General features: G+C 46.6%; 1 protein-coding gene across 1 annotated transcript in view; it reads right to left on the bottom strand.

Annotated features, from left to right (window-relative positions):
• Positions 1-1,438: 1,438 nt before the first annotated feature.
• Positions 1,439-26,194, bottom strand: part of FOXO1 (forkhead box O1) — a 93,730-nt gene continuing 68,974 nt past the window's right edge. The window contains exons 2-3 of the mRNA XM_027557347.1: positions 5,156-6,512; positions 1,439-4,691 (exon numbers count right to left, since the gene is read on the bottom strand). Coding sequence (XP_027413148.1) covers positions 5,178-6,512 — 1,335 coding nt within the window. The 3' untranslated portion in view covers positions 1,439-4,691; positions 5,156-5,177. The remainder of the gene's footprint in view (positions 4,692-5,155; positions 6,513-26,194) is intronic.

The following is a 26,194-nucleotide window of genomic DNA, read 5'->3' as shown; positions in this document are numbered from 1 at the left end:
CCTGGTGGTGTGGCAGGTTCACAGGTCAAGAAACAATCGGTCGGTCTCTGGTCACAGCAGGCGCCGAGATACTGTCCGAGGAAGGAAGTCTCTCCTTCCATGTTAACCATCCAGCTCCAACCACGCATCTGTCCCTTCCTGCTGTGTTGCTTCCTCTTATCAACGGACGTGACAACGTGGGAACCAGCCCTAATAAATGACACTTAGATGTGTGATTTGGGGTACGTGCACGGCCGGTTTTGAAAGGAGCCTGCTGGTATGCTCTGGCAGTGCAGTCAAGGCGTTTTCCTGCATTTGGACTAGATGGTTGTGTTGTGCTGGCTGCTCAGTCGTGTCCGGACTCTGCGATCCCATGGACTGTAGCTGGCCAGGCTCCTCTGTCCATGGAATTCTCCAGGCAGGAATACTGGAGTGGGTTGCCGTTCCCTTCTCCATTGGATGAGATGAGTGGTTTTCACAATGATGTGTACACGAGCCCCAGGTCTGAGAGCAGATGGGGTTATCTGTTTTGCACTCTGGGCTTCTGACTATCGTTATTTTAAAGCAAGGGTTCCAAAGCTGGGAGGGAGGGAGGAAGAAGAAAAAAAAACCCTGAAAGCTGGACTGATCTTCCAGTGTCCACATGGGTAAACACTAGAATGACCTCAAGCAGCAGCATGGAAAGCCAGGACTTAATTCTGGTTTTAAGATGCATTTTAACCATTATTAACCTAATCCTGGATGGCTCAGCGGTAAAGAATCCTCCTGCAATGCAGGAGATGAAGGAGACACCACAGGCTCAATCCCTGGGTCAGGAAGATCCCCTGGAGGAGGGCATGGCAAATGCCATGGACAGAGGAACCTGGTAAGCTACAATCCATAGGATCACAAAGAGTCACATGACTGAACTGACACGCGCACACACAATCTAATCCTAGTTTATTCCTCGAGCATCTTCTAAAGAGAAGCAAACATAGAAACCTCCCACCTGCAGCCACTGAATGGAAGAACTGCCCCCCGCCATCCCCCTTCATGTGGCCCTGGGAAGCCACTGTTCCCACCACCACCCATCCCCGCTCGGCGACTTCCTAGCCAGGGCCCTCCCCCCGTGACCTTCAGGTATTTTTACCTTCAGCTCTGCCTACTCCAGCACAAGCTCTCCTACAACCTAGTCATTTCTGTGCTGATGCTGTGTCAGGCACGGACAGATGAAGCACTCCAGGGTGGTCTGTTATCACGGATCCAACTTGCTCTCCAACCCTCGGGGACTATAGTTTGCTTCCAGAGGGAGTGTCTCCACATCGACCCCCCTTCACCAAAGAAATACCAGATATGAATTAAGCATGGCACTGTGGCTGCCAAGGTTTTAACTCATGTGATAGCTAAACGAGAAGGGGGAAAAAAAAAAAAAGAACCTAATAAAGAGCTTACTTTGCACAACTAAAAAAGAACGACAACAAACCATTTAAACATGATTTATGTACATTTATGGCTTTATACAATAATAGCAAAGATTGTTCTTGTGTCTGTAAGTACATCAGCATCATCAGGCACTTTTCATTGTATTGGAGCGGGAACGCAGGATCTGCACGGGTACTCAACTCGACTGGCCAAGGGGGCGGGGTCTGTCTGCGTCTGGATGGGATGAACGTGGCCAGGCCGCCAGGCTGTCACCCCCCTCAGGGAGGAGGCCGACAGTAATGCTAGGCTGTTCTGTCTACATAAGCCACACTGCGTCTTTTACTGAACGATTACTCGGTAATCATTCAGCTGGGGAGAGGGGTGGGGGTGGGGAGATTGGTAACACTTATCCAGCAGCTGAATTAAGTCCAAATCATATACTTTGGGGGAACTGTTTCCATTTTGAGTGTCTTTCTCCTCCTTCTTGGGACCTTCCATTGATTTACTGCTCACTGGGATTTTAATTTAGACTTTGTCAGTTTTTCAAAGCAGACCTTTCCAAGTAACACATCGATCACCTAAATATACTCCATACGTCTATATTACGGAAACAATACTTTATATTTAAAATATCTGAATAGCTCTATAATACAATATGCTTTTAATAACAGTACAAACCAGAGGAAATAAATCAAACAAGGCTGCATAGGTGATATCATTTGCACATTTCACAAAGCAATCATGTACAATAACTGATATACTCATTACTCCAGAAAGTCAGTATTCGTACAGAAAAAGAATTACCAGAGGTCACATAATGTTTGTTTTCAAAACCGACAAGGTGCCTTTCACTGAACTTCACTGTACCCTGGAGAGCTACCCAGGATTCCTGTTAGAATTTTAACACACACACACAAAATTTGAAGGGAAAAAAAAAAAAAGATATTTACACAGACTCAAGAGGAAGCAACATCTTTTTAAAAGTCACTCTATGAAGTAGTAAGATTTGAACAGTGATTTTTTTTTTTTCTTTTGTAGCTAGTTGCCTCATCAGTGAACAATGGGCCTGATGAGGCTCAGTGTGTGCTGGCCTGGGGGGCACGAAGTGGTGGTCACAGAGGGGAACACAAGAACTGTGGCCCCAATGAGTCCGAGCGCAGGTACAGGGGGCACCGGTCAGAGGAACCAGGGTTTCTGAAACCAGACTTATTTTGGAGTGGCCAACAATGAAGATGGTTAGAGGGGTGGCTGTTTAATGAATTTTCAAAAGTGTAGAAGTCACTGTGGAAAGTAAACAATACAGCCTGCCTCCTGGAGGAAATCCATCCAGAAAACTTGTGTTCTTGTTAAACTTGGAGAAAAAACCAAGCCAGGAGAGATGCAATTCTTGGGCAAGACAAAGCCAGTGTGATGTGGGCTAGGTCCACAGAAATCAGAGCTTCCTCAAGAAGGCCAGAGGAACACTTTTGCGCACCTGTTCCTTTCCTTGTGCTGACTCTGGGCATTCCGCACGACTTGAAAACACTGATGGACTAAATGGGATGCAAAGCCAGTTAACTTGGGTCTAATCAGTTATAGGTAACTGGAAAATATTACAACATAATGACCATAATTATAGTTTGGGTTGCTAAAGGGGAAAGAAACTCTCCAATTCTTAATGCAATGGCTTTCTAAATAGATTCAAAGGTATAACTTACTGCTGGCTTGTCGGTTTTTAAATTTAGTGCCCGAATTTTTAAGCAAGTGCTAGTCTCTTTGGTAGCCATCTGCAATCATGAACACCAAGCACTTTAAAAATCACTCAATTTAAAAATTCCCCCGTTCAACCTCACTTTCCACAGTGCACCAAGTAATGTGCAGGACAGAAGGGGAAGGGGGTTTAAGAGTGAGTATGGACACAATTCTCCAGAAGTACAAAGCCAACACCCGCCTGGACCAGGAAGAGCACAGCGTTACGAGGCAAAACTTTTGCTGAAGTTCAACTCAAAAAGGTTAAGTTGATCAAAACCCCAGCTTGAGAAAGGAGCACTGTTTTGGAGGTGGGTCTCCCCTTCTGATCTCCAAATACTACACAGCCTCCCCCCAGGAGTACTTGAAACAAAGCACATACAGGTACTGATCAGAAGATTCAATGCCGGGCAGGGATGCCTAGTTCACAAGGACAGCAGAAGCAGATGGGATTTCTGTAAAACACATACACAAAAACAAATCAAGTTCTCAACGTGAAACGCAAAATGTCCGTAACTATACATCACTCTCGTGCCAAGGTAGGGCCAGAAATGTTGGGTGTGCAAGTACTAATTACAAGGATTTTAAGATTAGTCAGAAAACGTCACCAAGGAGCATCCCCAAGTATACAAACCAGTGAAGCATGTATAAAATTAGTACTAATCCAGTTAGAAATACGAAAGGAAAATCACGAATGCTGCTTCAAATGTCTGGGATTCCACAAATTTACAAGCAGACTATGTAACAAAGGTAGACTCGAGTTTTAAGAAAACATTACAGTTCAGTATCTATTCCAAAAATGATCTCAAGTCCCAACAGTAACATCAAAAATCATTTATATGGAAATTAGAACCATTTAAAGTGTTTGTACAAATTTGCAAATAACAAAATAAACAAACGAAGAAGAAAAAAAAAATAGAAAAGACCTGTACAAGGCTGGAGTTTAATCTTTTTTTTCCCCCCAAAACAGTTTTGATAAGTCCGTTAATTCAGCAGATGGACAACAGGCTACTGGTTCTCCTGTGAATTATGCGGTGCCATGAACAGATGCAGAGCTGTCCAGTGGAGCTGTAGAACGGAGAGCTTGGTTCTCTGTGATTCATCAGTTCAGCAGAACACAGGTAGTACAAAACCAAAGTTTAACTTACCAAGGACATGAGACCATCACAGTATTACAAAAAGAGTATAAACTTTCCTTGGACCAAAATGAATATTAAAAAAAAAAAAAAAAAAGCACACAGATACAATTCTGTAGCTACGGCTTATGTACAAAAGTTGAAAGCACACCAGGATCCAAAAGTCTTTTCTGCAATTATATGGTGTAGTGAGTTTGGCACTTCATTGTAATGAATTTCCAATGGCACAGTCCTTATCTGCAGCAGCACATAACCTGCAAACACTGGGCAAACATCCTGTACAGGAAGCGTCTTCGCTGCCAAGTCTGACGAAAGGAAAAAAGAAATGCGTTTTGTGTGTGTTTTTTTTTTTAAATCAAGAAAACGAAAAGGTAGGGTGAAGGACATCTTTGGACTGCTTCTCTCAGTTCCTGCTGTCAGACAATCTGAAGTACTTTTAAGTGTAGCCTAGGAAAAAACACATACACACATACAAGCATTGAAAACAACCAAATGAAAATCAATTCAACTTAACATATTAGGATGACAGACATACTGGGGGGGGGGGGTTGGGCTTTCTCAAACAGCTCTGAAATCATTCAATGGGAGAAAATTCCACTTTAAAAACCCCTTCAGCATTTGATTTGTATCAAATGTATTCATTTATTGAAGAGTTACTAAGAAGATGCAGCCTTCTGTCAAAAGAAACTCTTTAAAGCCATTAGAGGAAGCTTCCTTATGTTTTGGCTCAGAGGAGAATTTACAAGCTGCAAAAAGGGCAAAGAATGAATGATAAAAGATGCCTCTACAAGGGGCAGCCGACTGACATAAAAATAAAAAAGTCCCGACCCTGGAAGATACAAGGCAAGTTACTGGGCTCCTCTCTTTAAGTCCTGTTTTCAGAAGGTCTTTTGGTATCGGGGTGCTCTTACCTGCTTGCTCGCTTGCTCACTCTCAGCCTGACACCCAGCTGTGTGTTGTTGTCTTGACACTGTGTGGGAAGCTTTGGTTGGGCAAAACGTTGTCAAAGTTAAAATCCAACGTGTCTCCGTCCATGAGGTCGTTCCGAATGATGGACTCCATGTCACAGTCCAAGCGCTCGATAAACATGCCGTCCAAGTCACTGGGGAGCTTCTCCTGGTGGAGAACGCCCATCCGGCCGTAGCCATTGCAGCTGCTCACAGAGGAGTAGCCCCCCAGGGCGCTCATCTGCATGGGGTGGGCCAGAGGCACTTGTAAAGCTGTCTTCACCGGGGCCAGGCGGTTCATACCCGAGGTGTGGGGCATGGTGTTTACCGCGTGGGGCAAGGCACGCCCGTTGACTGCGGATGTCGACTGAGCGTGTCCGGGGTGGGTGTGGGAGCTGGGGGTCATCATTTTGTTGTGAGAGGCCTGGCCGCCGTAGGCCGGCATGACCGAATTGGGGCCCATCAACACGCTCTGGCCAAGCACTCGGCTGTTGGCTTGAGCCACCCCCGGATCGACTGGCGTCATGATGTCGTTGTGCGGAGGAGAGTCAGACGTCAGCAGCTCCTTCAGGAGTCCCGGCGCACAGTACTGGCTCATGCCTCCATAACTCGATTTGTTGTCCTGCAGCGTCTGCATGGGCATCTGAGGCAGGGGGCTCATGCTGGACTGGCCGTATGTATATTTTTGGTAGTTGGGGGTGGGTGAATTCAGACTGGTGTTGGGCGGTGCAAAGGAGTAGCAGGGCGTCTGCTGCATCATGGTGCCTGGGGAAGACTGGGTGGACACAGTCAATGACGTTGGTGACGAGAGAAGGTTGAGATTATCCAAAAGGTTCTCCATGTTCTCAGGGTTACTGATCTCGGACAGACTGGGCAGAGTAGAAGCCATCTTTGCGGCGGACGGCGGGTACACCATTGAGTGCACGTCCCCGTCTCCCAGGTCGTCCTGCTCCGTCATGATGGGAGAGAGCCTCCCGCTAATGGTACTAGCGTTCGAGCTGGTTCGAGGGCGAAAGGTACTCCAGTTGTCGAAGTCGTCATTGCTGTGGGAGCCGGGACTTGCGGGCCACTTGGAAAACTGCGATCCCGGGCTGTCCCCGGCACCCTCCTGGCCCGACTGCAGGGATGCTTTTTTCTTGGCAGCTCGGCCTCGGCTCTTAGCAAATTTACTGTTGTTGTCCATGGATGCGGCTCTTCTCCTGGGGGATTTCCCACTCTTGCCTCCCTCTGGATTGAGCATCCACCAGGAGCTTTTTCCAGTTCCTTCATTCTGCACGCGGATGAACTTGCTGTGCAGGGACAGATTATGACGAATTGAATTCTGTAAAGCAGAACACCACGTCAGAAATACAAATACTGCTCTGGCTGAAGACCAAATATTACACACAGACATATCTCACATGGAAGACACGTCTCACATGGAAGACAAGTCATGTTTTCAAAGTTTACGGTACAGATCTGTACCATCACTACAAGACAGCTCCAAAGAGTAAAGTAGTACTGTATCTTAAAAACAGTATCTGTATTTTAATTTAACAAGGGGAAAAAACTAAACAGGCATTATTATAAACACTTTCTTTTACATAGCTCTATTTTCCATGGAAATTACAGGACCTGGTTTTTAAACCACTTAGATTTGCGATGCAAATACTACTCCATTAACAGAGTGCTATCAAAACCCCTATCCATCCAATCATCCCCTAGAACTACTGCAAGTTCTCTGGGGATGGTACATGCGCCACTTAACACGAAGTGAGAAGTTCTGTATTATGGGGTCCACGTGATCACCAACAAGAGAGAAAGCAAGCAGATTATATCCTCAGTCAAGACTCAAAACCCTGAAAACTAGCTAAGACCTAGGTTCATTTATGTTCTTAAAGTCCATTAGGCAGATATAGGTGAATAGAAGGAAAACGAGGTGGTGCTTGTGATTTTAATTTTAGAAAGTTGAAATACCAAGGAAAAAAAGACTTAAATTCAAGTGCTGTTCACGACCCTCTCTTCCCAGCTTCTACTCGAGCCAAAAAGCTGCCCTGGGAGGGAAGGAATGGTGGAAAGGGCAGAGAGCTGGTGGCTCTGATCCACTGAGTATGGCTCCATGACTAAGTCGTGACATATACAACCCCCAGGATGGTCAGGACAGAAAAACCAACTTTGAGCCCCTGGGTAGCTCTGCTACTCACTGGCTACAAACCTTGGGAAGCTGCCTGGCCCCCACGTGCTTTATAGCCCCCTTTGCGCTGGTTCCATGGGTCCAACGAGACAAGGTATGTCAGGAGCTCAGCCAGTGTCCACCATGGTAAATGGTTGGTGGGAAGAAGGTATCAGATCCCACCTTGGCGGGAGGGCACAAGGCACCACCCTTTCTGAGCCCATTCCCCTCCTCCTAGTCACTGGGTTGTGGGTAGGAGCTAAGTGGTATTACAAACACAAACCCGCAACTCCAAACACACTGCGACAGGAGCCAAAGACAGCGCAGGCCCCAGCAGAAGCGGTGGGGCCAGGCTGTAAGGGAGGAAGCCCGAGTGCGACTCCTGTCCTGGGTAAAGCGTGAGACTGCCGGCAGCTGGACAGCCTGCTGTGGACAAGGAAGAGGGGCTCCAGGGAAGCAGGGCGCAGCCCGGCTGGCTCGGCCCCAGCGCAGGACAGGCACGCAGCAGCCTCTCTCTCTGTGCACTCAGTGCTCTCTGTCATCAGGGCCTGGAGCAGGTTCTGGGCGTCCTGGACTCCCGGAGCAGGACTGAGCGCGTGGCCCCCACACGTCTCTGGCTTCCTCTGCCAAATGGATGCCCAGCTCCGCTGAGTGAGCCCCTGGGACCCCTGCGGCCCCTTCTCCCCGACCACGAAGCGGCTCTGGCTGGATCTGTGGTCACCCAGAGATGCAGCCACAGCGCCCACATCCTCATCGCCGTGGGACTCAGATGCTTGAGTGCCAATTACTGTGCCAGAACAGAGCCTCTGCACGTGGAGCCGGCCGGGGCTCCACGCAAACCATGAGCTCACCATCTCTCTCATTTAAAGGAGATAAAAAACAAAGAGAAAGAAAAAGAAAATAAAAATCTCTCTTTCTAAAAGGAGACAAAGAAGTCAGAATGGGTCCAGACAGTCAAGGCTGAGAAATCTACATTTCAAAATGCCCTCTGACCCTCTGTCCTACATTCCATGCGAGGATTGCAACACAGCAGCCCTGGGACAGCCCTTCGGCCAGGCCCAGGCGAGCGGGGTCGGTCACGGCCCTGGAAGGGGGCTTCCAGGCTGGATGCTGGGCAGGCATGTACGTGGGTGGTGGGGTGGGGCTTCTTCTGTTCCCAAGACTCTGTCCTCTTTCTTCCCGCCTATAGACCTCACCCCAAATCCAGACTGGAGCCCCTGAAAGAGGCCAGGAGCTGCATCTCCCGCATATCCTATTCCATCCCCGTCAGATTCTCCAAACCCTACGGGGAAGGTTTCACTGACACTGACACAGACACAGACACAGACAGTGCTTCCCTGCTGGCCCCCAACCTCCACACACACACACACACACACACGGCCCCCCAGCCTCTACATTCTTCCTCAAAGAAACAGGCCTGCTCCTGGGGCAGACCTGGAACTGAGTCTGTACAGGCTGGAAGTCTGGGCATTTGCACAATATTCCATCATGACTATCTTGTTCTTTAAACACAATAGAAACACAGATAAGCTACAATGAATCTCTGGAGGAAAGGAAGCTTGACTCCTGTCCCTGTCACATTTGGTTAATGATGAAGGGGGAAGATCTTCCTAGATAGTGGCTTCCTGGCTGTCTGTACAGCCTGGGGGGCAGGGGCTGGTGGTGGGGGACACAGCTCTATGATACATATAATTAGGTCAGATCATTTGTAACTGCAACTGGGGGACACTTCCATTAAAGATGGAATCTTTAAGAAGTTCAGGAAGAAAAAAAAAAAGGCCAGGAAGTATTCACTAACTGGGCAAGACACACACTGGCTTACCAAAAATGGGGGGGGGGGGGGGCGGCGGCAGCGCGGGGGTGCACACGGGGTGTAAGCAACCCCTTACTTACCAAGACTTTATGCTACATACTTTCCTAAGAGGACATTTCAGGTCACTCTTTGAGTAACAGAGCTGTCTCCTAACTTTACCAACAACTAAAAAAAATTTTTCCCCAAACAGGAAAAGGTTTGCTGTGCAGGGCTGGTTACATAAATTCCTGTTTTTCACATAGCCAGCAGGACACTAAAGAAGCTATGATAATCCAATGGGAGGAATTGGAGTGGGAGATGTTGAGTAGGTAAAGCTTGAAAAAATACATGTCACTAGTCATGATGTTGGGCTTCCTGGTGGCTCAGACAGTAAAGAATCTGCCTGCAATGCAGGAGACCAGGGTTCGATCCCTGGGTCAGGAAGACAGAGGGCGAAAGAGGAAGAGATGATTGGATGGCGTCACCGACTCAATGGACATGAGTGTGAGCACGCTCCGGGAGATAGTGAAGGACAGAGCAAGCTGGCGTGCCGTGGTCCATGGGGTTGCAAAGAGTCGGACACGACTGAGCGACTGAACAACATCAATTCATGATGTGACGTCTGCAAATCTCAGCAGGATGCAGTGGACACGGCCGAGGTGGGGCAAGCGTGGTTCCCGTGACCTGGGCAGAGAGCCACACGCAGCCAACAGGGCTCTGAGCTTCAACTGGGAACGAGTATCACGTGAGGAGAGAGGCAGGGTGTGAAGACAGAAGCGCTCGCGCACTGCAAACAGCTCACCCAGATCCCGAATGTTCGCCCGAGACCACCAGAGAGGAGGAGCCCTCAGCAACTCCCCTGCCACTAGCTGTCGTCTCCGCTGCATGTGCCCCTCGGCTGCCTGCCCCCTGACCCTCCCTCACCATCTGCGTGCCTGGCCACCCTGAGCGTCGAGGTAAGTCTATGGGGGCAGCGGCACCCTGGACCCGCTGCACCCCAGCCAGGGCGCCCCGGCTTGCTCAACCTGCTCTAGTGGCTGTTTCTAGCTCACGGGTTCATTCCGTGCCCTCTGCAGACCAGATTCCACACCTCTTGAAGGGTAAGGGTTTTTTTTTTTTTAATCTTATCTCAAAGCTCATAGAAGACGCCTTACACACAAGACACACTCAATGAACGGCTGTTGACCAACGTCCCAAAAATATCACAGGGAAGGTGTCATGCCATCCACCTCTTTTCTCTGTCCATTCGTGCATCGCTTCATGCCAAGTAACTTTCATTAACACTGGGGCTGATTTATGCTGGGCACAGTGAGGGACGTCAGAAGGAGCTACTCACAGAGTCTGCCTTCTGGGTGTTCTATGATCTACCTGGGGAAGGAACCAGTCCACCTAAATGGCCACTCAGGACAGGAAATGTACAAAAGACTGTCCAGGAGCCTTGATGTTTTCCTGCCAAAGGTCACCACTCCCACCCCACCCCGCCACTTCTGTCTCAGCCCAACTGTCTCTTTCTTCTGAAAGCATTTCCCAAGAACCCATCCCATTCTGCAGCTAACACACGGCCTGGTTTGCTCACCACAAGCACAACTCTGCTCTGCCTGGCTTCCTACAACCCTGTGAGTTCCAGGAGCTTGGAGACCTGGGCTGTCTTCTTGGGCACCGTACCCTCACAGCTCTACTACCAAAGCATCTATTGGATAGATGAACAGATCTTACATTTACAGGCTGTTTTCAAGATTAAATGAGATAACAGATGCCCTTAGCTCAACCAATATCAGCCGCTGTTTTGATTAGGATAATGGCTGTGTTTCAGCAACTCATGCGTATTACAAACATCGGTCTCATTCTCATTATTCCTTTATAACTAGATTATTATAATAGTTAAATTATTCCTTTATAATGAGAATGAGACCATCACCTCTCAGCCACCACTCTTCACCCCAATTTCTGCTGGGCATTCTAAGACTACTCTGGTCTTTGTGTTCAACCAAAAACAAAACCAGCAACTTAAAGCTGAATACATCCTGCTCAGGATCCCCTGGGCCTTCATATTTTACACCTGGATTTTACTTTAGCGCTTACAAACCGCTTTCAATACATCATGTCTCATTCTATCCTTGGAAGAGTCCTGTAAGGCAGGTTATCATTGGCCCCATTTTGAAAATGGGAGCACTGAGACTCAAAAAAAGAATCTCCTGCAAAATGTCTCTGCGTGCACCACCACTGCCGGCTGGAAAAACCATGTTTTGGCTTCACCATCATTAAGAAGAATCACAGGAACATATTACTTAAGACTGAGGTTACCTGTGTGCATCCTTGAGGGAGCGGAAATAATTCTGTTTACAAATACTAGTTTAGAAAGCTTGTTTTCTGCCTCAACGGGTAATAAATTTACAAAATATGATTTGTTTTTAATTCTAACTGGTTACTCTTCGTGGCAGGAAACCAGAGCAGCTTAAGTGTGAATTTCAGACGTGAGTGTTGCCTCGGGGAAAGCGTGTGCAAAGAGGCTGTGGGAACCCACAAGGAGAATGGAAAGGCCCTCAGAGGCCGCACAGCCCAGAACTGCCCATTGCCCCCACGGGAGGGTGGGTGTGAACAACAGCCGGCCAGCCAGACAAAGAGAACTTCAAACCCAGACGCTGGGACACATGACTAAATGGACTTGTTGTTCCAGAAATTCTAGAAATTCTTTCAAAAATGCGAGACAAACTAGATCTTTCCCAGAGCGTTTTATCGAATTCCTGTGAACTCTGTCCGTGTGTGCGATGCCTTCGCAGGCTCCCGGCGTGGACGTGGCTCCTCCTCCTGCTTCCTCGCTTTTTACAAATCCCTTCCTGCATTTCCAAGAGCAAAAACAAACCAAGGAGAAAGTGGGAGTAATCTCTGTTCAGCAGAGCTCCCGTCAGAGATGTGAATAAAACAACTCTGTAAAGCAATGCATGGTGCTTGCAAACAGAAGGAAACGTGACCTTTTTGCCCATCCTTTTTTACAGGTGATGGTGACAGACTTATGTTACCAATCGAAGCATGTACATTCAATTTTGGAAAGTGCTGTAATGGTAGATCTGCTGTGGAGGGCTTGATCTACTACACGTGTTCACGTTAGGCTCCGGCACCCAGCTCTTCTTCTGGAAAGCTGGTTTCACCTCCCCGAAACCTGTCCTTCTTGCCTGCAATCAGTGGCCCCCAGTCTGCACTAGGATTCGTGCTTCCCCAGGAACCTTTGTGGACAGAGGCCTCACAGCCTCATTAAACTTGTGAGCCGGAAAGTCCTGGGAAGGTCACCTGTCCTCACACCCTTATTTTGTATTAGGGAAAATAGAGTTCGGAAAGATTAAAATGCAGATGGAAAGCTCATTTACAAAAGGCAGGAACCACGTGGTGCAGAAGCCCTAGACGAACTGTAAAATCAGAGTCAAGGGCATGCAATGGCCCTCCCCTAGACCAAACCAATCTCAGCTGCACATTCTCCAATGGCTATAGGTGCACATTTAGCTCCAAAAGCAGCTTTATCTCTGACTCAAATCACTTCAAAGGAAGGAAAATATGACTACATTACATCAGCTTCTACTAAAAAAAAAAGCATATGGCAGACTATGCTCTCATGTGAAACAGAACCAAAAAGGCAAATGTAACATCTCAGAAGTTTCAGGTTTTCGGGGGCAGTGGGGAGGCGGAGTCCAAGGTCGGACGGTGGGCTCCAGGTCTCCCCACGTCCTGATACCCGTGACACAGCAGCGCCGTGACACAGGGTCACTGGGGACGGAACGGCACCCTCTCCACGGAGAGTGCTCAAGAGTCACCTGGCACAAAGCGGGGAAATGAAGGTTGGCTATTTTGTGATAGGAAGTAAAGGGATGTGTAAACAGGAATTTTTTTGGCCATCATGAATGGTTACAACTTGATTAAAAACCATTCATCACAGACTTCCTGTTCAACAAGGCAGCCAGCCTTCCTGAGGCTGTTTCCATGTCCTTGCAACCGAGCTGCGACCCTTCTTTGACAGAGAAATTGTTCTCACCCCTTAAGAGGACTTTAAAGGTAGAGATCTGGATCGTTTAACTAGTGTGCTCGCTCAGCTTTGGGGGTGATCCCTGTCAGAACCTGTGTCGTCTGTGAGGTTGTTCAAGGAGAGAGGCGCGCACGCCACCGGCTGATGAACAGCTTGTATTCGGGATGGCAAATAGGAGAGGGGAACTTGCTTCCTCGTCTCTTCCCACACTGGCCAAGAGGAAGCCTTGCAACAGAGAACCAGGCGATGCTCCACAACTGGCCTGATCCTTAATAAGCTTGTATTCGCCAGAAGCCTCAGTGTTTCAGGGCAAATCTTCAGCCACTAACATCAGATATTGAGGACTTAAGGAAAAATCTTCAGGATGGAACAGAAATTTTACTTGATGATATTAAAACTATGCCAAGCTTTGGCTCCTCCGAAGGTCGTAAATGAAAAGAAGCACAGTGTTTCCCCGTGCTGTGCCCTAGAGGCAAACTGTGTGTCAGAAAGCTGTATTTCATGAAAGGAAGGGCACAGCCCTTGATTTTCAGGATGTGAAGACCCATGCCACGCCATGTCCTGTGTTCTACACACAAGCAGAAACTACGAACTGCAAGAGGCAAAGCCCCAACATTCCAGGTGAGCTCGGAGCCTCAGAGGCAGGCACCTCCCTCTGTTCCAGATGCCGAGGCATGCACCTGAACCCCTGGTCCAGGTACAGTCTCCCCAAGAGTGGCTGACGTGGAGCCCTGCTTAAGCAAAGCCTGGAAAACAGAAACCACCTCCCACAGTCACACGCTTGGGCTGGAGGTTGCCATGGGAGCCAACAAGGCCAACTCTCAGGTGAACGTCATCACCCCTGGCTAACAAGGTCCCAGGGGTGGATATACAGAGACTCAATTTCATTTAGCTAAAACTCTCTTAAATACCTCAAAAAGGGGGATGGGGGTGGGGAGAGGATGTGTCGGCTACTAAGGATTTCAAAGTAGAGCTGGTTTCTCCTGGGATTAATTTAGTTCTAGTGCAGCAAGCAGGCAGCCCCGGCCCTTTAACCCACTCACTGCTTCCCCAGGGAGGCACAGGGGCTGGAGGGCACTGCCAAGTCCATGGCGGGGAACCACCACTCCCCACTTTGCCTGTCGGCTGACCAGAAGGACCCCTTCCTTTCTGAAAGGTCTTTTTAGTTAACTGCCCAGAATAGGGATTTTTTTTTTTTTTTTGCTGCTTTTGCCTAATGACTGCTTCAAACACATAAGGCCCTACCAGAACAGAATATTAAGAGGAAACTCATTTGTTGAAGCGATTTTTCCATTTGCCTAATGAAAGTCTTTGTCTATTTTATAGGCCATACCATTTATCGAATCTGCAATGGCTTTATAAACACGCTGCTTTACAAATGCAATTAACTACCTTACATATTTGGCTACCAGAATGAGCCAAAACAAAATCAAAACCAAAAAACAAAGAATACGTTAGGATTTACTTTCTTCTGGTGAGGAATTTAAATCGGGCATACAGTGAAACCTCATATAGCATGAGTTTGATCCATCTTAAGTTCTTCTAAACAGAACTAAGTGAATCTCAAAGTATTTGGTCAAAGTTAGTGATGAGCCCATTAAACCTGTTCATGTTAAGTAAATGTTTATCCAAGGTGTGCACCTAAACTGCTTACAAGAACCAACAAAAAGCTTTACGAATGTAAAGGTGATGTTGAAACTTGGGACAGATTAGAATCTGCAGGATAATATCCCACAGATAGGATGTACTGTCTTCAATTGCCTTTTACCCTAAATATGTTAATATGTTCACTGTCTACAAAATGCTAGGAAAAGATGAATCCACTGAATGCATAATCTACTTACGAAGAGCCTGTACACACAGTAAACAGAATTACAAAGTACAAAATCTAGGTTTATATGGATTTTTTTTTCCTATTTTGGAACTCAAATATGATAAATCTATTTGAGTTAATAGATAATCTAGATAAATCTATAAAATAGATAAATCTGATAAATCTGAGTTAATAGATAATCTAGATAGATAGATAATCTAGATAAATCTATAAAAATAGATAAATCTAGATTGCAAAATGAACAGCAAGTTGCAATAAAATACGCCACTCTGAACCACACATTATTTGCGATGGAGCTATACAGAACCTTGAAACCAGCTTTCGGGCCATCATTCTGGCTAAGGAATAAAGCAACAATGATTTCTTAAGTACACATTGTTGTGGGGCCACCCCCAAAAAATTCTTCAGAGCTTGTCCCAACTCAAATAGTTACAAATATTCACTGACTGACCCAATACGAGCAAAAACACTGGGCCCATTTACTTTAAGATAAAGCAAAATTCCACCCACCACGGGAGACTGGGCTAGCCAGAGCAGTCCCCACACCCTGCAGACGGCAGGGATCCACCTCGGTGAACAGATCACAGCCCTATTCCCCACACCTTCCTTCCTTCCAAACAACAAAGGCTTCGTCAGCACCAGCGGGACCCATGCCAGTTCAGAGACCCCAAGCTGCTGCTGCTGCTAGGTCACGTCAGTAGTATCCGACTCTGTGCGACCCCATAGACAGCAGCCCACCAGGCTCCCCCATCCCTGGGATTCTCCAGGCAAGAATACTGGAGTGGGCTGCCATTTCCTTCTCCAATGCATGCATTCATGCAAAGTTGCTTCAGTTGTCTCCAACTCTGTGCGATCCTATGGACAGCAGCCCACCAGGCTCCTCCGTCCACAGGATTCTGTAGGCAAGAATACCGGAGTGGGCTGCCATTTCCTTCTCCAAGAGACCCCAAGAGAACCCCCAAAACACATCAGAAATGTAGCTTTCCATTAAGTTACCTAAGTGCCTACATATACGGGTCCCTCGGGGCCTTTCATAATGTGTCCACCCCCAAAGCCGCACCTTCTCACCAGCACAGCTTGTCCGTGCATGAGGCTCGCGCCCAACCTGAGCAGCATCTGTCCGAGGTGCTCCCGCCGCAACACGGTGCCGCTCTTGTCTGTCACCTATGCTGTGAACAGCATTTTCACATCGGAAAACTGTGCATCAACTGAACAGAGAAGGAGCCCCAGAAGCGGTCCCCTCACTCTGCACAGTCACTGACACTCCACCCGAAGTAACACATTTATTAAGGGATGCCTACAAGGACCCGCAGCCTAAGTCAGGCCTCAGGTCAAGATTAAGGCCAGCTCTCGGAGAATGTGCTTCACCAAGACCTTCCTGGGCTCAGGGGGCTGGAAGGCTCCAAATTGAGTCTGCCCTGGAACCTGATTTAGATGACCTGGGGACATCCTACTAGGACTTCTGTGGATTCCATTATTTTTGAGCTTAGCCTGAGTTAGACTGGTCCATATTCCAGAGAGAAGAGAGAAAGAAAGTCAAGTAGGACAAAGTGAAGTGAAAAGTGAAAGTCGCTCGGTCGTGTACGACTCTTTGCGACCCCAAGGACTCTCCATTGGGTTCCAGAGAGTTGAACACCACTGAGCAAGTGAACTGAACTGGACTATACAGTCCATGGAATTCTCCAGGCCAGAATACTGGAGTGGGTAGCCTTTCCCTTCTCCAGGGGATCTCAACCCAGGGATCAAAGCCAGGTCTCCTGCATCACAGGCGGATTCTTTACCAGCTGAACCACAAGGGAAACCCAAGTAGAACAAAAAGGATCCCCAGCTGAGTGATTGCAAACCTTGCCCATCTGGAAAGCTCTCCTTGTATTAAACCTTTTACTCTCACACTGCAGTTTGAACTCATAACCTCTTTAGAAACATGAATGACAAAGTCAAGAGTCAAGAATTAAAAGCATAAGACTATGTTTACAAACCTCCAAAGACAAAACCTCACAGCTACTTCTGAATATCATTTTTAGGAGGTGTTGATCTCTTCAACTGCCCTGGCTACACATATGCATTGTTTTGGGTTGAGAAAGCAAGGAGAGAATTTTGTACAGTTAAGCTCTATCTTAAATACTAGAGGGAAATGGACAAAGGAAGAATGAATAAATGATGATATGAACTCACTTTCTTAAGGTGAGTCAAACCAATGGAGAATGAGAACTTCTTGCCCGAGCCCAGAGTCTGTGGTGGTACACCTTCAACTCCTCTTTGGAACTTTAGTGCTCAGTTTTCAATTTTATCACTTTGAATTTTGCCCAGAACGAACTGTGAATAGCAAGCACTGTGGCTGGAATCTTGCACAGGGCACAAAAGTTTTGTATCTCTTCTGAGCTACTGAATTCAAGTTCACTCTGAACCACTGCTACAATTCACCACAGTATGTTAGTACATTCGGGGTGCCTTTCCTCCACTTTGTTAAAACTATGCATTTGCCAAAATGGTTCAGTATTAGGATCTTCGCAGAAGAGTAAAGGTTTATACTCATGTCCAAGTTAGGCCATTTCTTCTGCATATGAATCTGAGCCAGGTAGGTGACGCCCTTTACTTTACCATCATATAACCCAAAGAAGTATGGTGAAAAGGTAGTGACAGCACATTGGGAAAACACAATATTTATTATTAAAAATGTGAAAGATGCTAAAAATTTCAATTTCTAGAAATCTTTGATCATCTAAAACAAAAGCAAGATTTTCTGGATTTTGTTGGGCCCATTATTAGACACTTAAACTATGAGCAGTGAGATAAGTCTAATTTCAACTCCTCTCACTTTGTTCTAAACAACAGGTTAGTGTCTTTGATATTAGTTTATTTCCTTTCTATTTTTTTAAATTACTTGGAAAACTAATTGAGACAAATTCTGAAAACCCAGTTAAGACTGTTAGAGAGATTAGAATTTTAAGCAGGTGAACTAAGTTTGAAACACTCACTCTTCACTGCACCTCTAACCCCAAAGGTAAGAAGCTTTGTATTTTAACCATTTTGAAAGTCCATGATACATTTCTATCAAACAGTTAATGAAGATAGGCGCCAATACATTGGGCAACTATTTTGGTCCTCGAAGTAGCCATAAATTAAGCAGGAGTAGCATGAAATTTTAGAACAAAATATTTTCTTTACAAGAGTCTTCAAGGTTGGGTTATCTGTGTTTTTATTTAATTACACAGACACCCGACTGTTTCAAAAGGACCACAAGGTCAGTCAGGGCTGGAGCAGGACGTGTCCGGTCAGCTCTGCCCTAGTGGATACCAGGGCAATTTTGCTCTTGGAGGGATGGAGGGGGCCAGGGTACCATGGATATCACAGGACCCAAATCAGTCATTTTTATTGGGAATACAAATGGAAGATAAACTAACTTTCATTTTTATCATTTAAAACTCCATCCAAAATTTATCAAGAAATCAAACAAAGCTTGGTTGAAGTGGGTCTACTGCAAACTATTTAAATCCAGACCACCTCAGAAATTAACATTTCCATTTCCATATCAGTAACATAAATCAGGGTCTTCTACAATGTCATTTCCATTCAACAAGTATTTATTGGGCCTCTACTGTATACTAGGTACATGGAAAAGCAAAGTAACACATGCCTCCCAGGCTGACAAACGATAGGAGGCACACGCTCGAAACAAGGAAGGAAAGACCCTGACCTGGAAGTGGGGCGTGAAGAAAGGCGAGAGTCAGACCTCTGGATGAAGGAGAAGGGGTTCTCGATGTGAGTGCAGAAACAAATAGAAGGTGATGGGCATACTGTGTAACAGCCTCCCAGATGGCTCAGTGGTAAAAGAATCTGCCTGCCAATGCAGGAGACAGGAGTTCAACCCTGGTTTGGGAAGATCCCCTGGACAAGGAAATGGCAACCCACTCTATTCTTGCCTGGAGAATCCCATGGACAGAGGCGCCTGGCGGGCTGCAGCCCGTGGGGTCGCAAGAGTTGGACATGACTGAGCAACTAAACCAGCACCACACACTACAGAACGAGCTCTAAAACCCGAGAAACCTGGATTCAAATCCAAACCTGAACACTCCTGGGCAAGTGACTTACAACCTAACAAAAGTTTTACCTTACTGAATCACAGTACTAAAATGCTCAGTGCGTAGACAAGTTTGTGAAAAGCACTAAAAACGTGTTTGGAAGAGAAAGAAGGGGTAAATGTGGCCGTATTTGAGTTCAGACGCCAAAAGAGGGGGAAACAAGATGGGAGGGGACTTGTATTAATAAAAACAAGCTAGGAGCCTGTGTTTCATCCCACATGCAATGCTCAGGAGATCAAGTGAAAAATCGGAATAAAGTTATGACATGAAACCTAGAGGAACGAGCCAACCTGTCTTCCCACGAAACGGCAGAAGAGGAGACTGTGTCCCCGCTTGAAAAGCAGATATTAATATTTTTGATTATCCAAAAACTTAAGAATGTGAGGGTGTCTGTATTTTTATGTGCACACAAATGCTTGCTGATTAGCAAAAGTATCTCGGGAAGGTGCTGTCTTTGTGTGGTTCTTCCTCACCTGGAAAACTGTCCTTGGTTCAGATCACCAAGGTTCAGATCACCCCAACCTCACCACAACCGGAGGTGGCTGACCGGAGGTGGCTGCAGCTTGTGTGGAAAGGCTGAGAAGCATCATCTCGAGGACTCCATGCATCTTTCTCTCTAAAGCTGCTGCTGGGCTTTTTTTTTCTCATGATTCTAACGCTGCTTGGTGGTTCTAAGACTCATGGCATGATCTCAGAAATACGACTGATTTTTTTTTCATAGTCAGAGAAGGGCAGGATACTGGAGCTAGGACCATTTGTTTTGAAAACAAATTCTAAAAGTCGTGAAGTCTGCTGTGTTTTCATATTTTTATCCATCGTTCACAACATTTGGCATATGAACGGCGTTCTTACTCTTTGAGAGGTTTATTTTTGTTTCTTGAGGTCATTGTCTAGGCTCAACCATAACATCTTTCAGGGTGTTTTGAAAGGCTAAAGGGAAATTAAAGGAAATAATGCCCTACAATGTAACCATGGACCGTTCAACATAAACAGGGATAAAGTTGCTACAGATCACTCAGCTATTCAGTACCCTGGTGGGTGCATGTGAGATCCAGGGCCAAGACCAACCCGTGGCTGGACGGCAGTGGTGTGAGGATAAACAGATGGCGTTTTCCCCCTAAACACACTCCCTCCACCACACATCACACATCACCTCCATTACTGTGGAGCACACACCACCACCCCCAACCCACACACACACGAAAAAGGTCTAAATCTTGGCAACTTAATGTTCAATGGCGAACTATCCAGTCAGAATTTGATTATACAAGTACATGATTCTGGATAAAAACCCTACCCTCAGCAGAGTCCACCCTTTCTTCTTCCACAGCCCAGGGGCCCTGGCCTCCGTCTGCTTCCCTTGCTTTCTGCCGCTGAGGAACACTTGCTGAGAAACACCACACCTTTCGTTATTAATGTCCCATCTATTTCACGGCACTTTCTCCCAACCGTGGCTCCTTGTGGGATCACTTTATTCTCCCCATGAAAACAAACAGAACCAAACTAAGCACTTCCACCGATTCAGAGTTTCTATCTTTTGGATTTTAAAATACTTTATGTGAACTTTCCATCTACATTCAACTCCTGAAACAGCTTAGCTGAGGTGAGGATGAAAACAGGAAGAAAGAAACTAAGACAGAAAGAAAGAGACCCAGAGAAAGCAGGGAAGGAGGGTAGCGGGGTGGGGAGAAGAAGGGGGCAGGGGGAGAGAGACGGACGAAGGAAGGAAGGAAAGAACATCGAGTATACTGCCCAAGGATCAGGTCTCAGAAGGTGGACTTGCTTCCTTAGTTTGAGATTTCGGTGCAAAATATTAAATCATTCCTGCCTGGCTGGAACAATGTCTCTCAAAACAGAAGAGTTCTGCTAAGAAGCTCTGCTTCTCCCAAAGCAGAGGGCTGACTGATAGGTGAGAAGGACGCGGAATCTGCACTCGCACCTCCACCATGCTCCCCACACCCGCCCCCGCCACAAACGAGCAATCTCCAGAGAGCAACAGAAAGCTGCCAAGGCGAATACTGGATATTAAGGACGAGCTGGGGGAGGGATGCTGACACACAGGGCCTCCCTCGGGGAACGGGCCTGGTCCAACACCTGCCAAAAGGCAGCGGCACGCTGCTCTGGGTCCAGGTTTCTGCAGCCCGTCCTTGCCAAACAGAACAGCTGTCACCCAGGCTACAGTTCATGAATCTTTACCTAACAACCCTGACACGCGGGCCTGGGGCGCTGATCCTGGTTGCGTTCTGGTTCAAGTCCTGCTCCACACAGCTCCAGCTGAACTGCTGACAGTGACAAGGTGACAGACAGGACTCCCCACGGCCAGCCTCTACCCCACCCCCACCCCCAGGGGAGACGCTCTTTTCCTCCAGCTCTCCAAAGGTGAGGTGTCCCTCTCCCCACAGAGGTCGCCTGGAGCACTTCCAGAGTAAACACTGGACAGAGCAGCACGTTCTGGCCAAGCAGAGCGTCTCCAACGTCTGAGCCAAAGCAAGGACTCCTCAACTTACACTGGACTCCCAACTGTAGGGTTTTTAGAGCCTTTAATATGCTAACTTCATGTTCATACACGAAAGCAACACAAAGCAAAACGCAATAGCCTTCATTAACGCAGACCTTTTGTTTGTTTTGTGGGTGTGATCACGTGCACCCGCCACGTCTCTGACACTTCCTGACAGACCATGCTGTGAAACCAATGTTTAGCGGCAGGCACACACTTTGGGAAACGCTAGTCGACTGGCAAGACAGTGGTCAAGGGAGTGAAGGTCTGGCTCTAACTCTGTATACACGACTCTGGACAAATTTCATCTCCTGTGTCTCTCCGCTTTGTCCTAACTCCAGAGAGGAGCTGAGCCGGGTACAGTGTCTTCAGGAAGCACACAGAGGGTACTGTGCACTTCTGAGGTCTCAGGATCATGCCCAGGGTGGAAGGGCAGGCCATCCAAAAGCTGCTGAGCTGCCTCCCAAAGAGCATAGCTGTCCCAGGCGCCCCGGGAAGCCCGGGTGCTCACTGAAGCCTCCCTCTCTGAACGATGCAGGAGACACAGACTCCCCTGAGCAGGCCAGGAGACTCAAGACTGCGGGTCCCGCACAGACTCTCGCCCACGACCTCACAGTAAGAGCCAACATCTTCAATAATACACAAGGCAGACTTACGAAGGGGCCAGAATGAGCCCACTCTAATTTCAATTCCAAATCCCTCCCACCCCTCCTGAATGCTTCTGTGGGAGGAAGGAAGGCAAACACCAGGTACAGGAGGAGGAAGAAGGGGAGGAGATGACAGGAGGAGAGCATGATAGGCCGATTGCTCAGAAGACAGGGGAATGGAAAAAATGATTTGATTCCTAAGAAGTCTCCTACGTCAGGAAAACATACCCCAGCCCTGGCCGTGACACCATACTGGGTAAGAACCATGATGTGAGCAGGGAGCCAGTTTCCAGGGTCATGGAAACACAGTCCGGAGGAGAGGGAGCTGCACACCTGCTCACCTAGTTAGTACAAGGCGTTAGCAGAACTACTGCAGAACTAGCCTGGGCAGAAGCAGCAGCCAGGATTGGAGGGCTCATTTACATACATTTGACGATGAATGCCAACGATCACGTCCCTGAGACCTCCAGTGCGTATCAATGTACAGCAGCTAGTATCAACGGTGATCTTCACTGCCCGTTACATGGAATCTGTATGGTCAACTATTTCTTCTACAAGACAATCTCAACGAACATAATGATGTCTCTCAGTGGTGAAGGCAATGGGGATCTTTACTTTCTAGTTGTACATTGTCTTTTTGCTGTTGTTAAAAGAAAGAGCACATGTAACTTTCAAAATCAGAATAAAGCTACTTCCTCTGGGGGGCAAGACCAAAAAAACTCTGCCTGTTCCTCTTTCATTTGTTCATTCAAAAAAACTGATTTCATATCAAGTGTCAAGACCTGTATCATACCACACACACACACAAATATTTTCATAGTCAAATAAAGTCAAGTTCACAAACTATATCCTAGGATTTTTTTTTTTTTCAGGAAACAATAGTTCTTTCCTTAAGCAGGAAGTAGAAAAAAACAAGTTCTATAACAAAACCAGTCAAATATGGTGGCTGGGCCAAAGAACCTGAGCCTGCTGTCATAGAAACCAGATTCTAACAAGCCAGTCCTAGCACTGAGTGAACACGTGACCTTGGATGAGTCACTTCAGCTCTCCATGCTTCTTTAATCACCTCATCTGCAAAATGGGGACAGCAGCTGCCACTTCAAAAGACTTTTCATAAGAATTAAAATGAGATAATCACACAAAGCACTTAACAAACACAAAATGTCAAGCAAACGTCGAGCCGCTGAACAGAGGCAAGGCAAACCTCAAGTCACCACCCTGCACAAACTCAAAGAAAACCGAGCACTGGTGCGTTTTTTTAGGCAAAACACATCCCTGGGCACTGGGTCTTAATGTTGATCCAACCATTAGTAGCAGCAGCAACAAAAGACGCTGTCACTTGGAGGTGAAAGTCATCCAGGGTATGATCAAGCAAAGTCAGAAGCTCAAAGACACTTCAAGCTGCCAAACTACTCCTTAGCCCTTGTCCACACACAGACACGATGGCTCAGATGGTCAAGAATCTGTCTATAATGCAGGAGACCTAGGTTCGATCTCTGAATTGGGAAATTCCTCTGGAGAAGGGCATGGCAACCCACTCCAGGATTCTTGCCTGGAGAATTCCACAGACAGAAGAGCCTGGCGGGCTACAGTCCACGGGGTTGCAAAGAGTGACTAACACTTTCACTTTTACACATAGACACACCAGGCTAATGTAGTTGGCGAGACATGGGCACCAACATTCTGAAACCCAGCAGGAGAGGGTGCTGGAAGAAATACGAAAATAAAATACAGAGAATACAGAAAGGCATTTGGGCTTTTCCAGAGTATAAGAGGTGTCTGGAGTGGACAGAGCACCACAGAACATCTCTGCTATGTTTTGTGACCCCCTTCCTCCATCATGGATAAATTCGGAGGAGAAACTGCTTGGAGGCATTTAAAAAAAAATAGTGAACAAAAATAGAGTCCAACATCCCTCACACTTGTTGCTGAAACACATTCCTTCACCTTGGAAAGACAGTCAAGAAATCTTGTGGAGAGCTGTCCTCATACAATTGTACAAATTGTGTTTAAATTGGGAAGCCAGCTGCTCCTTGATCAGTCATCCTTTTTATCATCAACAGAACTTTAATTAGCCCCCATCTGCTTCCTGTTTTATACCACAAATTTTAACTTTCACCTGTCTGGAGCCAAACTGCAGTTAACTACACCCATAGTAAATAAAAACACTGAACTTTTCATACAACACACAATTAATTTTCATTAAGTTGATACTGGGCTATTCAAAATAGTGCCTGATTCAAGTCAACTATTTTCCCATAAATGACAAAGTTCTATACTAAAAATTCAACAGAAACTCTCTCCCACCCACATCTTCTTGCATTTTTTCCATTAAGAAGGTTTTCAAGCTGTCTGGCTTCAATTTCCTGATTTTACTGTTAAGTATGGGGCCATGTCAGGTCATGTAATAACAATGGCTCAATCTCAAACACACAATGCTGACTTAAAAAAAGAAAAAGTTGCAGAATGATACCTACATTGACAACATTTATATAAATGTAAAGGGGGGGTGGGGAGGGGTGACTATATAGGATTTATGGGCCCTCATACATCAGCCCAGCCAGGGGACAGGCTTCTCTAAGAAAGCCAAGAGCCCACCTCTGAAGCAGTAGCCGTCTCTGGGGGGACAGGAAGGCACGGAGCAAGGTAGGTGGCATCTGTTAAAACCGCACGGTGGCATGAGCACTGCTGCTGTTTAGTCGCTCGGTTGTGTCCAGCTCTCTTGCAGCCCCATGAGCTGCAGCCTGCCAGGCTTCTTTGCCCATGGGATTTCCCGGGCAGGAACACCGGCCACACTAGCCTCTGTGTACTTCTAGATGCTGGGACTATTTCATACAGTTGTAAGCCAAAGCCAGAGGGAGGGAGCTGCAGTCAATAAGCGAAGGTGAGCCGGTGCCCTATGCCTTCTGACCCCACTCGAGAGCTAGGATGGCACTGGACACAGCTTGAAAAAGCTCCCCCAGATTCTCATGCCCTCACCCTTTGGAAAGGCCGAGTAACAGTCCACATGCCTCAAGGGCAGGCACCCCACTCACTCATCTCCAAACTGCCAGTGCTTACCTACCCAGTCAGGACCCGAGATGTATTATCTGAGTCAACCCAGTCAGGACCCGAGATGTATTATCTGAGTCAATCAATAGACAGCACAAGAGGATTTCTGTGCTGCTATTTCCTAGCCCAATAACCAAGCACATCAAGCCAATTTACCTTTCTTGAAGGAGTCTGAAAAGATGATAAATGGTTACCACTCCAGACTAATGACTGCCGACTTCTAGGAAGCATGTTGGAAACTCAAGCCCTAAAGCCCGTGGCTCAGAGGCTGGGATTCAGCAAGTTCAGAGTGGGGCCCAGGGCTCTGTATTTTAAAAAGTCCTAGTACTGGGACTTCCCTGGCAGTCCACTGGTTAAGACTTCACCTTCTTACGCAAGGGGTGTGGACTGGATCCCTGGTTGGGGAGCTAAGATCCCACATGCCTCATGGCCAAAAAGCCCCCCATAAAACAGAAGCAATACTGTAACAAACTCAATAATGACTTTTAAAACAGTCCACATCAAAAAAATCTTTAAAAAAATTTAAAAAGTTATAATATTGAGCGTCACAAAGTTTGAGAACACTTGGACTAGCTTCATGTCCAACATTCCTTCTTTCAGTTCTAATATTCTAAGAAAATAACTCAACTGTGTCATTCCAAGAGATTCTGATTCAACAGGATGAAAAAGTGAAGCCCCAGAATATTTTTAACAAGCATCTCATCTGACAGCCAAGTCTGAGAAACACAGTGTTAGTGGTACTTTGCAGTCACTAACACCAAATAATATAAGGCAACTTACGGTATGATGTTATTTCATAGATAAGTTTAAAAAGGATGATTAAAAATATAATTATATGGTTATGGATAAAAGCCACTGTGTTCTAAGATCAAATTTTAAATCATCGTTTTTTTTTTCAGAAAGAAAAACAGAAGCATCGTTAGTGAATGAGGA

Source organism: Bos indicus x Bos taurus, chromosome 12 (genome assembly GCF_003369695.1).
Source record: "Bos indicus x Bos taurus breed Angus x Brahman F1 hybrid chromosome 12, Bos_hybrid_MaternalHap_v2.0, whole genome shotgun sequence".
In the NCBI taxonomy this organism is placed as follows: Eukaryota; Metazoa; Chordata; class Mammalia; order Artiodactyla; family Bovidae; genus Bos; species Bos indicus x Bos taurus.
The sequence above is the reverse complement of the archived record's forward strand: the minus strand, read 5'-3'. Positions and strand labels throughout refer to the sequence as shown.